Source organism: Lepidochelys olivacea (assembly GCF_965140295.1).
Source record: "Lepidochelys olivacea isolate rLepOli2 genome assembly, chromosome: 2".
NCBI classification, from domain to species: domain Eukaryota; kingdom Metazoa; phylum Chordata; order Testudines; family Cheloniidae; genus Lepidochelys; species Lepidochelys olivacea.
The window spans coordinates 80,227,380-80,242,092 of NC_140412.1; the positions used below are offsets into that span (position 1 = coordinate 80,227,380).

At 37.9% G+C, this 14,713-nt stretch overlaps 1 protein-coding gene across 2 annotated transcripts in view; it reads left to right on the forward strand.

Moving 5' to 3' along the window:
* The window catches only part of CHST9 (carbohydrate sulfotransferase 9), a 118,543-nt gene that overhangs the window by 94,795 nt on the left and 9,035 nt on the right, over positions 1-14,713 (forward strand). For both annotated transcript variants that reach the window (XM_084620739.1, XM_084620738.1), the window contains one exon: positions 7,889-7,926. In XM_084620739.1, coding sequence (XP_084476865.1) covers positions 7,889-7,926 — 38 coding nt within the window. The remainder of the gene's footprint in view (positions 1-7,888; positions 7,927-14,713) is intronic.

A 14,713-nucleotide genomic window follows, 5' to 3' on the forward strand; every position in this document is an offset into this window, starting at 1 on the left:
TACCCCAGAAGATGTCAGATTGCAGACCATGGGCTGCATATGGCTCCCCCAGTGTTTCTAATGTCACTGCAGCTGCTCCACTTTGGTTGGTGAAGCCATGTGTGTTCAATGTGGGCAGAAGTTGGGCAGGAATCAAAACCAAAGCAGAAATGGTGGTGTGCTGACAAGTCTACACAGCCCACAGCAGTCAGCCTCCCCCACACTAAAAATAGCTGGGTAGCCATTGCAACTCAGGCTCTGAGGCCTAGGAAGGGGGGTGGTTTTCAGAGCCCAAGCTGCAACTTCAGAGCACTGTCCACGCAACTATTTTTAGAGTACTAGCCCGAGCCCCGCCAGCCCAAGTCTGATAAACCAGGCTAGGAAGCTCATTGCTATGGGTTGTGTAGATGGACCCTAAGTGGCCTAAGGTAGCAGCACAATGCGTTGATGAGATAACTGCGCATGTTCATGGATTTATTTCTGTGTGGGATGAGTAAGTACTGTGCTTTTAGTTTATCTATTTAGTTAGAGATGAAGAGATCAGTATTGAAATTAAACTCAGATCATAGTCTGGAGGACATTTTTACATAATATGTAATTTCCATGTAATCAACCGTTGTTGTTGCCATACGGATGTTGTGTAATCAGAAATGGGAGACGAGATGGTCTGTGTCATCTCAAATGGGAGGAGAGGTAGCCCTTGTTAGTTTGAATGTGAAGTTTCATGTCTGTAAGACAGTCATTGCATTATGATGAGGTCCACACTGTGAAAATGTTTGTGAAAATGCATCCATATGTTAAGCCATGATCCTTGCGTACTTAACTGCAGATTACTAGGAACCCAGGAAAAGTACCATGACTTGCCCCATTAGACCTTTCAAAGGGCAGAGAAATTTGGAAAAGTCATGGGGTATCCAGAAAAAGCAAAAGTAGATTTTCTATGGTGATTTGGACATAAACAGAATTAAGCAAACTACTCTTGTGATCTGTTGGATGCAGACCTACAACGTAATAAACATGGGAAGTGCACACAGAATTCTGCTGGAAAATGTCACATTAATATTGCAGTGATGTTAAAACTGTTGTATGTAGTATTCTGATGTCTGAATGTGTAGTTATTAAAGGAACTATGATGATGAAACAAAGAAATACAGATGTAACTTTCCAATAAAAAATGAACACCCTATACTACAAATGGAAATAGTAGAAATACTTGTTCATAGAAAATTATACATCTCTTGTAAACATTTGATACTGCTGCAGGCAGTGGTAAAGGCCAAATTCTGCACTGCCTTATATCCTGTGTATTTTCCTTGGTTTTAATGGAATTGCACAGAGTATGAGTCCATTCAAAATTTCACCCAGATCCAGATTCCATTTTTTTTTAGAATGGAATCTTCAGTTTTCCTCTTCTAATGCTCAAAAGAATTCATGAACAAGGCACTAAAAAAATCCTATTAATACTAGAGCGTCTTTGTGAAACCCAGAAGAACAACTTATTTTGCTCCTTTTTGTTTTATTTGTAATTACTTCATTAGATGAAAACTAAATGTGCACGTGGATCAGCCGAAGACATTTGGCTACTTGAGCTTTCGTAAATGTTTAGGTTCCCAGGGTCCTTTGAACCTCCCGGGGAACAGTTCTGCATCCTTATTAGAGGCTGACAATTAAAGGTCTGTTTTCATATAAAAAATAATCACCAAAAATTAGCCAGGCAGACCTTGGAATGCTGTGAGAATTCAAACACTTTGAGATGGCCAACTTTCCTTCATTTGGTTCAATCAATATCAACTTGGGGTCCTTTTTATGTTTAACATTGCCAGGGTAACTTGTGAGTTGGCCTCGTGACAGCTGAGAAGGATTATGCAATACCGTAAAGATGTAATTTAATGCATTGTGGGCCCTGGCAATCATAGTCAGTTGCATAATTAGACAGAGGTTCAGAAATATGTTAAAGGACATTTTTAAAGCAATGTTGTAAATAAGCAGTTTGTAATGTTTAAACCTGATGGAACAAGAAGGAGAGAAATGTCATTGCAACTGAAAGACGTTTGATAAGAGCTATTGATACATAGACAGCAATATGATGAATTTTTAGGGGAGCATTCAGCTTTATCCTAGAATATTTTAGATTGCTTTTTTTGTGCCAGGTCATGAGAGAAAGCAATATACTGAACCCTCAGTAATGAACTCTCTTCCTCATTTGCCAACCCCCTTTCATGAAAGGACAAACCCAGAGCTGCAACCCCTGAACACTATGTCACAATACCACTCCCTCAAGTTTAGCCCCGTGGCTCTCCCATCATGATGGAGGCCTGGTGGGATCAAACCTGTGCTGGCAGGGGGTGAACAGCAGGTGGCTGACCCCTGAATTATGGGGTCCCCTGTTCAACAGCCCTTCTCAGGGTTGGGGAGTGGCGCTGCACCTGGGCATTCCAGGCTGGACGTTGGGGCTGAGCATGGCACAGACTCGGTAGGTGAGGTTCTAGGACCAGTGGCTGCAGCGGGGATCTCTCCATAGAGATTCATGGAGCATACCATATCAGAAATTTCACGGGATGGGGAGTGCCTGATTAAATAAAGTAGTGGTCTTTTGCTCTTTGGAATGAAATATTTCACTGTTCCGAATGCGAAGGGAGGAAAAAGGCTGTCAGAAGTCATAATGTACCTGGCTGTTTGAACACAAGAAACAGCAGCAAGCTATTTTGAGTACTCGTCACCAGAAGAAATATTTCCTTACTGAAACTTCTGTAGCCAGTGATCTTAATCATATGTGCGCCAGAGGTAGTTAAAAATCTGAAGGAATTATGCCAGATTAATCTGCAAACCTCCACAAATATCGCTTTCTCTTGTATGGAGGAGGGGTGATGTAGTGTAAATACTTACGTGCTGTTCTCTGCATATGTTGTATATGTAAAGATGTTTGAAGAATAAATGTTACAGTACATCATGAGAGCAACAACTACTGCATGGCCTTGTATCCAATATCTGTCACATTGTAATACATTTCAGTCTTTATATCCTTCATTCAAGTAAATGTCAATTTTTATTTTATTGATAAACAAACTACCTTGGAAACACTAACAGTGACTGAAAACACTGAGAACTCTGAAAAGCATGGGCTCTGCATATGTTGTTTTAGGTTAAGTAACCTGAGGCTCATATAGGAAGGCTGCTTGTCACAGACTCTTCTAAAACAGCTGGAAATATTGTCTTACCTTTTTTGTGGCAGAAGAAAAATGGCTTTAAAATTATTTAAAAGACAATCCAGTGAATATAAGGACAGAATAGATGCAGTTCTCCAATTCAGTGATCCTAAGGATTTTTAGGGGTTGTCTACACAAACAAGTAGTTTGTGGCAAGATGGGGTGAGAATCTACCACACACTAGTCTGCCACAGACTAACTACCCATGTGCGTTCTGATGACCTGCATTAACAGTTTGATAGAGCATTTTGAGCTAGTCCCAATTCAAAGAGGACTGGATCAAAGTGCTCTAATGAGCTGCTAATGCACGTCAGCTGGGTGCACAGAAACAGTTAATCTGTGACAGGCTAATGGGGGGTGGATTTGCACCCTCGCTTGCCTAGAACTAAATGTCTGTGCAATTAAGTGTCAGCAGGTTGGCAAGAATCCTGGTCTTGGTTCAGACTGGTAAATGTAAGTTGTGATTCAATAAAGTCTCGATCATACATATTTGATCAGTGATGAGGCCTTCTGATTAGTCTGTATTACCAAAAGATGGTTGGATGACACTGCCAGAGCAGTTCAGGAGCAGATAAGTGGATGTCTGGTACAAAATCAATTTGTGGGAGAATCAGCACGGAGATGGGACACCTAACCTGAAATGTAGGAGGTTCCCCTCTTAACTGTAATGAATACATGTATCCAACTTCCAAGTGGAATTAGGATGGGATTAATCTGATGTGTCAATCATCCTGCTGCTTCTTGTGGAAGTTTGTATCTCATCTCAATGGTATTGGAGAAACCAAGGCTTATAGAACTTGGTGACTTTAATATACATATATGACGGATAAGACTTCTGAATCAACTTAGGATTTCATGGACACCATGACAACCACAGGACTATCACAGGTGGTGGTTGGCTCTACTGTATTCTTGAATTAGCTGCAGGACTGGAATTAAAGGTTGGGTATTGGAAATTTTGATCATCCATTGCCTCCGGTGCTTTGAGTTTGGAGCTCATGTCTCATATCTTCCATTTTTTAAATTGCTGAGCTGGGCAAAATGGTTACCAAAGTCAGCCATGAGAACAGCTGCCATGACATAGCATCAAAACACCAGCGTCTTCAAATGGGCCATAGAATTAAAACATTAATTCCTACTGTTAGTGTCCACAAAAAGACTACACTGTGTGGAGTTAAGGGTGGATGGATGGATGTCTGTATGTGTTTTAGGAGCATGGAAATCAAGGGCCAAATTCTGGTCTCGATAAAGAGAACTCTGATTGTGCTCTTTGGGACTGGGATTCAGTCATAAAATTAGTGTTGTAAGCATAAAAAGTTAGAAATCTCTCTTTTTTTCCAACTCAGAAAGTTCTTATTGTTTATAATGCTTGTTAAAGTGAAAGGAGGTTAGCATTGATTGGAACCAAATATAATACATGGAAGCACTTTGCAAGCTGCTTGATATGGCTGTGCCAGTGTGCTTTAATCCTAATTCACAACATCTCTGCTAATACTGATCTTTGCCTCTTCTGAGATGGCTGCTGATGCCAAATTTATTTGGTAGTTTTCTAATGAGGTCCAATATCAACTAGTGAATAAACAGAGAATGCAATATTCAGTTTGCTTGTGACCTTGAGTTTGACCCCTTTTCTCCCAAAGTGGACAGTCAATGTTTGCCCTGTTTAGCCCACATCATCTTTGCTGGCAGTTCATAAGGATGCTTAAGTGACTGCCATTGTAGTGATAAAAAGAAAAGGAGTACTTGTGACATTTTAGAGACTAACCAATTTATTTGAGCATAAGCTTTTGTGAGCTACAGCTCACTTCATCGGATGCTCATGAAAGCTTATGCTCAAATAAATTGGTTAGTCTCTAAGGTGCCACAAGTACTTCTTTTCTTTTTGCGAATACAGACTAACACGGCTGCTACTCTGAAACCTCTGAAACCTATCATTGTAGTGATAGCATTGTGTTTAAACCACTAAAGAAAAGATGGTACCCAGTTTCTGCTTTTAATTTTCCTTAACTGTGTCTATTAAATTGTCACAGATGTATTTTCAAACTTTCACTTCATCTTTAGGCTTGTTTGAGGTAGATACCATAGGTTTTGATTGACAATGCAATTTGCATCTTGAAGCATCACTTTAAGTACAATGAAATGAAAGGTTACTTGCACAAAACTCACTTTTCCCTCTGGGCTGACTTTAGAAACTCATTGATGTCACTTCCTTCCTCAGTCAGCAAGTGAATTTTTGTTAATTCTCAAGACCAGCTGTCCATGCTGTCAACAGAAAGCTATTAAAATTCCTTTAAAGTGAATCAAAATAGCCTAAAAACAAATATACTAGAAAACAGGAAAGCATCAGTATTCAAAGTCCACAAACCTCAGAGCAAAATAGTGTTGATCCAACCAGAGATTTCAAACGTATTTTCCTAGCAACTTGTATATCATTAAGGAATGTTAAAACACATACTCCTTAATCCTCTATTACCAAAAACCTTACTAGGTTAAAAAAATTAGCCCCAAGATTTAATTCCATTTCTCACAAAGATGATCTCAATAAACCTGGGAATGACTTACCGTAAGTCTCCCCTAAATGATGTTTCCTTTTTTCCTCTCGGAGCTAAAAAATACCATTTACATCTACCAAACAAAAATACTATACCAACATGCAGGAAATAATTATCATAAGATTCATTCTATGGTACAGCCTAAAGTAGTATGTTGTTTTCAGTTTTTCTCCTTAGGATGAGGCTCAATAGAGAAGATCATTTTTCTTATTAATAATACCTTGTGTTACATTTAAAAATTCATAATACTGTTACCCAGTCTTAAAAAAATCTATATTTTGTACACTCTATATGTCAGTACAAAGAAATTCTTATGAAAAGGGACACTATTTACGTAACTATTCCTGGAGGAGGGAGTGCTTAATGTCACTCAACAGAAATCCCCTGGGCCAATTAAAGAGTGATACTGACAAGCTGCAAAGGGAGTTCCATCATTATTGGTCTAGAAAACCATGGCTAATATATGTAGAGCTAGATGTAGATGAGGGTGAAATTCTTGGTCATCCACAAAGGATGTGGAGTACCTCCTAGCAGAGAGAGTGTAATTAATCGAGCCACACTTTTGACTGTTACTGTATGGTAGCACTTTGCAAGATAAATTTACTGTCTCTTACCTGAAGGTTGAGACTAGGTTTGATTCTACAAAGATATGTGATTTTTGATAGAAGCATAGAAACTGCCACAATGAAATAAAGAAACCTCTATCCAGGCTGGTATCTTGTCTCCAAAAATACACTATAGGGAAGGTTCAGAGGAAGGTCAAAATAAGTAAATAAAACCATAATTCAACTAACCAATTTGTGTCAAGTTATTATGAGATGGAATTTCTTCATGGCTGTGGCTGGGGAGTAACTTTTGCTGTGTGTGTGTCTCTCTTTCTCACACACACACACACACACACACACACTGAATGTTAATTTTGCTAGTGTAACTGTAGATGTCAGTCTTATTCATGTATGTGGCTAAACTTTATCTAAATATTACTGATCCCTGCGCCACAGTATCCTGCAGCAGTGAATCCCACCAGTTAATTAAGATGATTCATAAAGTATATTTGCTGTTTAACCATTTAAATTTGTCTTCATTTTAAATGTCTAATTTTTTTGTAATGTCTTAATGTAATTAATAGTGTAGAATGACTGGCTTTCTGTCTATACCATTCATTTTATGACATCTTCACTACATCTTTTCTTCTTCTCCTTTCCAAATGAAATAATAATTGTCTTTTTAACTTGTATGGAAGCACCTTCTTGTCCCATTCACCCACACAATGGATGTCTTCCTTTACAATAAAACATCTACCTTTGAAATCAGATCACCAAAATTCAGTGTGGTTGCTAAGATGAGAATGTATCATTGATTTAACTGGGGCTTTCCAGATTTTTAAGGGGAAAAAAATACTCTTCCAAGCAAGGCTTATCTGAGTTTGCTGAACTGGAACCAAGCTTTTTTCTTTTTGCCAAATTGCCTGTAAGTCTTTCTTACAAAGATGGGTACAAAAGTGGCCATCTCCCATTCCTCTTATGCTTTTAAGGTTAAATTGAATATTATTATTAACAGGTTAGCTACCTAATTTTTTTTACTTCCCACCAAATTCTGATAACTATGATCCTGGTATATTACTGCAATCTAGGTTCCATAGTTTCATCACCACATTTAAATAATTTTTTGATACTCGGAGTGACTAACAAAGCCAGTCACCTTGATTGACTTCAGATGTTAGTTTAGAATAGGTGTTTTCCCCATCTTCCTGTGTGGTGAAGATCAATTAAACTGAATTACTTAGCTGCTCTGCAATTTCCTTCTTTCTTTATTTGCCTCATTATGTCTTGGTGGTCTAATGATTCTGATCTCTTTATGCTTTGTTTCATATTATTAGTCTTGATGGTTTTGGTTGGCTTTCCATCAAATTCCCCCTTAGTGCTCTCAATCTCTAGTTTAAATGTTACAGACATTTGCTCCATTCTATTAGTGTTATCACTTTGGCTGGATTTCTTTTTTAAAGATCCTTTTTTAGCCTTGTGTACACCATTCGTTATCATATTGTGTGTTCTGTTTTCCTTGACTGCCTCATTTTTATTGTTACATATGAGATCATTTTATTCACTAAAATATATTACAGCTAATTATTTCTGTTTCTTTTTCTTTCAGTGTCTGGAGAAAAATTACAACAGCAGATAATTAATCAGGTATTTTGCCATTTTTACACACTTTTTTGTTACTCTACATTTTTTTATGTATTCTTGGAGAATTTTAGCAACTTTGAAAGTGAGAAACTCATAGGAGAGGCTAAAGTTAGGCATAAGGCAGGCTGATGGTATGAGGTCCCCCTATCCCGCCCTGCAGATCTGCCTATGCACTTGAGTTTAGTATTGAAACACTTCCTTCTGTCTGAGGCCATGGCCTGTATCTTAAGCAATTATGTGTGCCAGTTTGTCATCATGCTCTGTGACATGGATAAAGCCAGCAGGCAATTTGTCTACTAGGACCAGGTTTGAGAATGCCCAACTGTTGACTTTGTATAAATGATAATTGCACCTATTTGACAGCACAACTTTCTAAAAGTTGGTATGAAACATTTATGCTGTTGAATTACTGCACCATGTGCAAATGATAAACAGTGCATTGCAATGTGAAGTTTTGGGTTGTTTTTTTTTAATTACAACTGTAAATTTTGACAACTGCTTTGCGAAACTGTGACATTGCTTGTGACATTGTCATACTCGGAGTCCAGTGGCTGAGCTATAAAGTAAACTAGGTTTAGATTCTACTTTTTATTACTGCATCAATTAGGGAAAAATACTGTTTGCAAAGATAACATTTTAATATTATATTTACTATTTCTGTGTCAGAAGGAATGGGTACATAAATGAAGGTCATTAATAGCAATTCAGAGTATGGCAACTTGCATGTGTTTGAAAATTATACTGAAGTGGAATTGTTTCAGCCAATGAAAGGCCAGGAAAGCTGTAGTTACTTGTTTAGAGCTGGTTGGGAATTTTTCAACAAATCATTTTCCTTCAAAAAAAGCTGATTCATCTAAACTGAAACTGTTCGCAAAACAGGCTTAGGTTTGATGAATTTCCCAGCTCCTTTCCTCCCCTCCCCCCTCTCCCCCCAATATGTGAAGAAAATAGTTTTGAAATTATCAAAAAAAGTTTGCACATTTTTTAAATGAAAAATTATTTTTTCTGGTTCAAATTGTCTCTTCGGGTTTTTTTTAAATTTAAGCCAATTAGACTAGTTTTTAAAAGGTTGAAATCAAAACAGCATTTTTCAAAATTATTCAAACAAAATGTTTTGGTTGACCTGAGATGAAAAAAAAATCAGTTGTTTTGGTGCAAAATTTTTTTAAGATTTTGAAATTTTGTGCCAATTCAAGACAGGGGAAAAATTTCAAACTTTTGAAAATATTTACAGGATGGAGAAACCATTTCTTGCCCAGCTGTATACATATGCTAAGCAGTACATTTTTTCTGGATGATGAAAGGATTTATTTTGCTTAATTATATTGTTTTTCCTAAATAACCGCAAAGTATGTAAATCCCTGTACTCTGACTTATTGACTGAAAGGTATAGCCAGTAGTTTGACTGCACTCACGGTTCATTCTTAAAAATGTTCAAAAGATCAAATAACTGAACTTAAGCAGACATATTGTCTAAATAAAAAACAGTACAGTACAAAAAGGAGACATACATATCCACCCTTCTTCAGGAAAGCAATTCTTATCCCATAGCATGTTCACTTCACACAGATGGTGTGCTTTGAAAATATGCATTTAAATAGTTACAGAACTCTCAATATGTCACTAAAATTGAACCCACCAGTTCATAACAGTTCCTTACTTGTTGTTTTGTTCTGTACTTTTCTTATCTCTCTTTTGGATGCTACATTCGAAACCTGTAGTAGGATATAGAATGAATATATCTTGCCTTTGACAAGTTCTCTATTAGCTAATGCCAAAGCTGACTTCAGCTTTGCAAGTGTGAACAGAAATGTGGGAAGAGCATAATATATTCAGTTGGCATAACTTGGCCAACACTTATGTATACAATGTATATTACATTAGTAATGTGTGCATAATACACATTAATGTGGTGTAAACTATGTCTAACATATATGTAGTGGCTAATAAACTGAATATAGAAAAACATTTGCATAATCATTGCACTTTTTAAAAAATGTTATAAAGTAATCATTCAAATCTGTGTACTCTGGCTGCAGTCCTAAAATTAACCATGGATACCTCAATTCTACCTACACTCCATGCCCAGACACCCAGTGTAACCCCAGATATTAATTTAAAAAGGGATTCTGCTAAGTATGACTCAGCTTTTTATGGGGTCCATTAAGAGGATATTACTGAATAGAAAATGGATCAGCAGCTGTGGTGGCCACATTTGATGGAGGTATAGGGAAGGAAAAACCTGACAGCAACAGTCAGTTGGAGCAAAGGAGTGTGTAGCAGCCAATCAGCATGCCAGGGTATGAAGTGCTCTTTTTGGTATGACATTAATTTGAGTATGCTCCCTGTTAACTCATTAATAGCTGTTTCCTGTGGATGATAAACTTAGACTGTGTCCTCAGAATTTATGTAGCTATCAAGAACCTTCCAATTTTCTAGATAACCATAAAAGTATTCATCAGAAACTTCCAGAACTCTACGTTGAGCAAGAATGACGCAGTTTTATTTTAAAACATAATTTGTTACATTGACAGAGGGCTGCATTAGATGGCTGACTAGAGACCTAACTCTTGATATATTTTCAGTGGTGTATGGTTTTAAAAAATTAACCTAAACTAAACCCCAATCAAGAAAGGGGTAAACTCTGTTTGACTAGGCTACTGTATGTTCCATATTACAAAGTAGGTTCAGTGTAGGATGTTTCCTTTTACTTATAAGTGTAATGTAGTGATATAACTCATATTTGCTATAATGATCAAGGATGCTTTAGGTGCCTTAGCTGTTGCACCTATGCCTGCTCCTTGTTTGCCATTGCATGCATGATACAATGTAATAACATAGTACTGTCTCCCCTAACTGGAATTGTTTAACTGCCCTATCTGTCTCCAATTGACTTTGGAACATTTACTATTACAGTAGAAATGCATTGCCTTCATATGTATAGTTCATATTGAAATAATGTTGTGGTTTTGAGCTAAAGCTGTATTTCCATTTTAAATACAATCATAGAACCATAGAGTTAGAAGGGTCATCTAGGCTATCCTCCTGGCCAGGGTGTAGGATTTGGTGTGTCTAAACCATGCAAGACAGATGGCGATCCAGACTCTTTTTGAAAACCTCCATGTGAAGGAGTTTCTACCTCTTCCCTAGGCGGTTTGTTCCATTATCCTACTGTTCTTACAGTTAGGAAGTTTTTTTTCCTGAGATTTAATCTAAATCTGCTATGCTGTAGTTTGAACCCATTGCCTCTTGTCTTGCCTTCTGTGGAAAGAGAGAGCAACTTTTCTGCATCTTTTTTATGGCACCCTTTCAAGTATATGAAGACCGCTATCATGTCCACCCTTAGTCTCCTCTTTTCCAAACTAAACACACCTAGTTCCTTCAGCCTTTGCTCACATGGCTTGCATTCAATTTCCTTGATCATCTTTGTTGCTCACCATTGGATCCTTTCTAGTTTCTCTACATCCCTTCTACGCATTGGTGATTAAAACTGGACACTACTCCAGCTGAGGCCTAACCAGTGCTGAGAAGAGCGGTATTGTCACCTCCCATGACTTGCATGCTGTGCCTCTGTTAGTGCAACCCAAAATTGCATTTGCCTTTTTTTTTTTTTTTTGCAACAGCATCGCAATGCTGACTCATGTTGAGGTTGTGAGCCACAAGTCCCAGATCCTTCTCAGCATTGCTGCTGCCAAGCCAGCTAACTACCCCATTCTGTATTTGTGCAATTGGTTTTTCTTCCCTAAATGTTGCACCTTCCATTTGTCTTTGTTTAATTTCATTTTGTAGTCTATAGCCCAGTTCTCTAATTTATCAAGATCCCTTTGAATTTTAGCTCTATCCTCCAAAGTGTTCGAAGTAGCTGTGTGTTATCTGCACATTTGATCAATATGCTCCCTATTCCTACATCCAGGTCATTAATAAAGCTGTTAAATAACAATGAACCCAGAACAGATCCCTGTGGAACCCCACTTGAGACCTCCTTCCAGTCTGACATCATTCCGTTAATAGTTACTCTTTGTTTGTGGTTTTCTAACCAAGTATGTGTCCACTTAATGGTAGTTCCGCCACTAATGGAACTGCTGGTGCCCTGGTCTATATTAATTCCCTTGGAAGATTTCCAAGAATAAACTGGAGAAGATTCATTTTTAATTTACAATCTTATTTTTAAACCTCTTTGAAAAAGTGTAGAAAGCATGAATGTGGTTTGATTCGAAGAAGTGTCACTTTGATTTAAAAAAGGTTAAAATAGGATGGATTCTGATGGCATGACACTTGCAGAAAGATTCTGTTTGTTTTCAGTACAATGTAAAAGATTTCACATGCATGGCCAGATCGTCAGCTTACGTAAATTGGTGCAGTTCTCTTTAAGTCAATGCAGCAGTAGTAATTTAAACTGGCTGAGGATCTGGCCCAGAACTTTTAGTGAGGAAGAACTGGTTCTGTGGAATGTTAATGTGTGACTAAATTAAATTAGAATCCAGGAGGACAAGTGCATGAAATGGGGCGGTGGGCGGGGTTTCCATAACAGGGGAAGGATGATTGAAGAGCAGACAAGAATGGGGAATAGGGTCAAAAAGCTACAAAGCTGCTTCCTCCTTCAGTGAGCCCCTGCTTGGTTAAATTCTGACTTAACAAAGACAAATTTTGGACAGCTAGGTCCAAATGCTAACCACTCTTAGACCCTGAGAAGTCCATTGCAATCAACCCACTCATGGATTTCTATATTTTCTACAAGGTCATTAGCGCTCTCTAGTTTTTAAGCAAATTTTGGTGAAATATGTATAAATGTAAAATCAAGGCTCCATCCTCCTCCGGACAAAATATTTATTTACAGTTTGCCACCTTCACTGACTCTTCTTCCACTTGATCTTCAGCCAACTGCTGGCTTTCTCAGCCACCTCTTTTTGTCCATATTTGTTTTATTTTTTTAGCATTGCCACTTCCAAGATCCTTCCACAGCAGTGAGTCACCCATAAATATTTTGCTTTCTGCTTTTGTGTACCCTACTCTATACTACCTTGGCAACCTAACTTATATCCTGGTGTCTGTGTACAGCCCAAGAAGCCAAGATGTGTGTTAAGTACCACTGTGGAAAAGGAAGGAGACAGAATATGCCTTGCACTTAAGACCTACTTTTAGTAGCAGTAATAACAACCCTGTGCAAGAAATATTTTACAGCCTGCCTGTTGAAATTTGTGTTCAAGTCAGTCCTTGGGCATCTAGTCCTGCATGTCCCATCCTTCACTCTCAGAGTGTTTGCAGAGTTAGACTATCACGGTAAATATGAAGTTTTTCTATGAACTATTATAAGTTCATTACATACAATATTTTGTGGGATTGACCCTTTCCAATTTAGTCCAGATTTCTTGCATCTCCAAACTCACTGCTCTGATCTTCCTCAGTTCTTTTCTTTTTCTCTACCTTTGTTTGAAACCCATTTAGAAAAAAATGAATCCATATCCTCCCATATGGAAATGAAGCTACTGTGGTTTTGGTACTGCACTATTATTTCTGTGGTTATGTAGCTGACATCCCAGCTTTGAGTCCCCATTGTTCATTGCTACTTACTTAATTCCCCAAAAAGTAGGGGCTTGAGGATATGCCTGAGACAGAACTCAGCACTACATCAGAGCCAGTACTGTTAGTCCTCTAAATCAAAGTAACCATTCTTTTGTTTCCTTGTATACCATTTTCTCCACTGGACTTGAATGTACACAATACCTGGCAAGGTAGGCTAGTTCTGCCCTGGAAAGAGACCAAACCTGTAGATGGAATTCTAATACCCCGGCATGTATCATCCTCTTGTTTCCAGACTGGTCAAAGCGGCAAGTGATATGACTTGGCTGTATAACTATCCTATCCATTCTGAGTTTAGAACAGTCCCTCATTGAAGAAAACAATGTGTAATATGGATATGGTATTCTCTTCATTGTGCAATGAAAATGGCCTAGTCCTGTGGCTTAATCATAACTAACCATTCTATCTAATAAGAAAAGGAGTACTTGTGGCACCTTAGAGACTAACCAATTTATTTGAGCATAAGCTTTCGTGAGCATCCGATGAAGTGAGCTGTAGCTCACGAAAGCTTATGCTCAAATAAATTGGTTAGTCTCTAAGGTGCCACAAGTACTCCTTTCTTTTTGTGAATACGGACTAACACGGCTGTTACTCTGAATTCTATCTAATAATATTTCTGCCTCAAAGAGGGGTTGTGATTTATCTAGCTCATGTTTGTACAGCACGTTAAAGATGTGTAGCATTGTGTATGGGTAAATATTAAGTGTTAGTATGAATTTCTTGGTGTAAGACTGCATATAGCCAGAGATGTGTTTAGGCTCCTCGCCAGCCTGGGTTCCTATACAATCTTATTTATCTTTTTTTACATTTTTTTATTTAAAGATAAAGTCATCTAACTTTACTGAAACACAAAGTGTGATTGAGAGAAAATGTATATGCATTGAGACCTCTAGAGAATTTACTCTCTCTTTCAAGGCAATTTGGGGGAAGTGGAATTTGTCATTGCTGAATTTATATCAGTATTCTTCATTTGAACCTAGTTTTCATTTGATCCTCTTAGTGCTATTTCTAAAAGAACAGAATGTCTTGTTTCTGCAGATGGATAAGTGGGTTTACCTGCAGATAAGAATGGAATGGTCTCTTTACCAACAAAAGTTCCCTGTGAAACCTACCACATCCTCAACTAATGTGGAAAATATCACTGTATTCATAGAGCTGCTGCATTGCATTATGTGCCTCTCTTCTCAAAAGAGCTTCTCCCCTCCCCCCA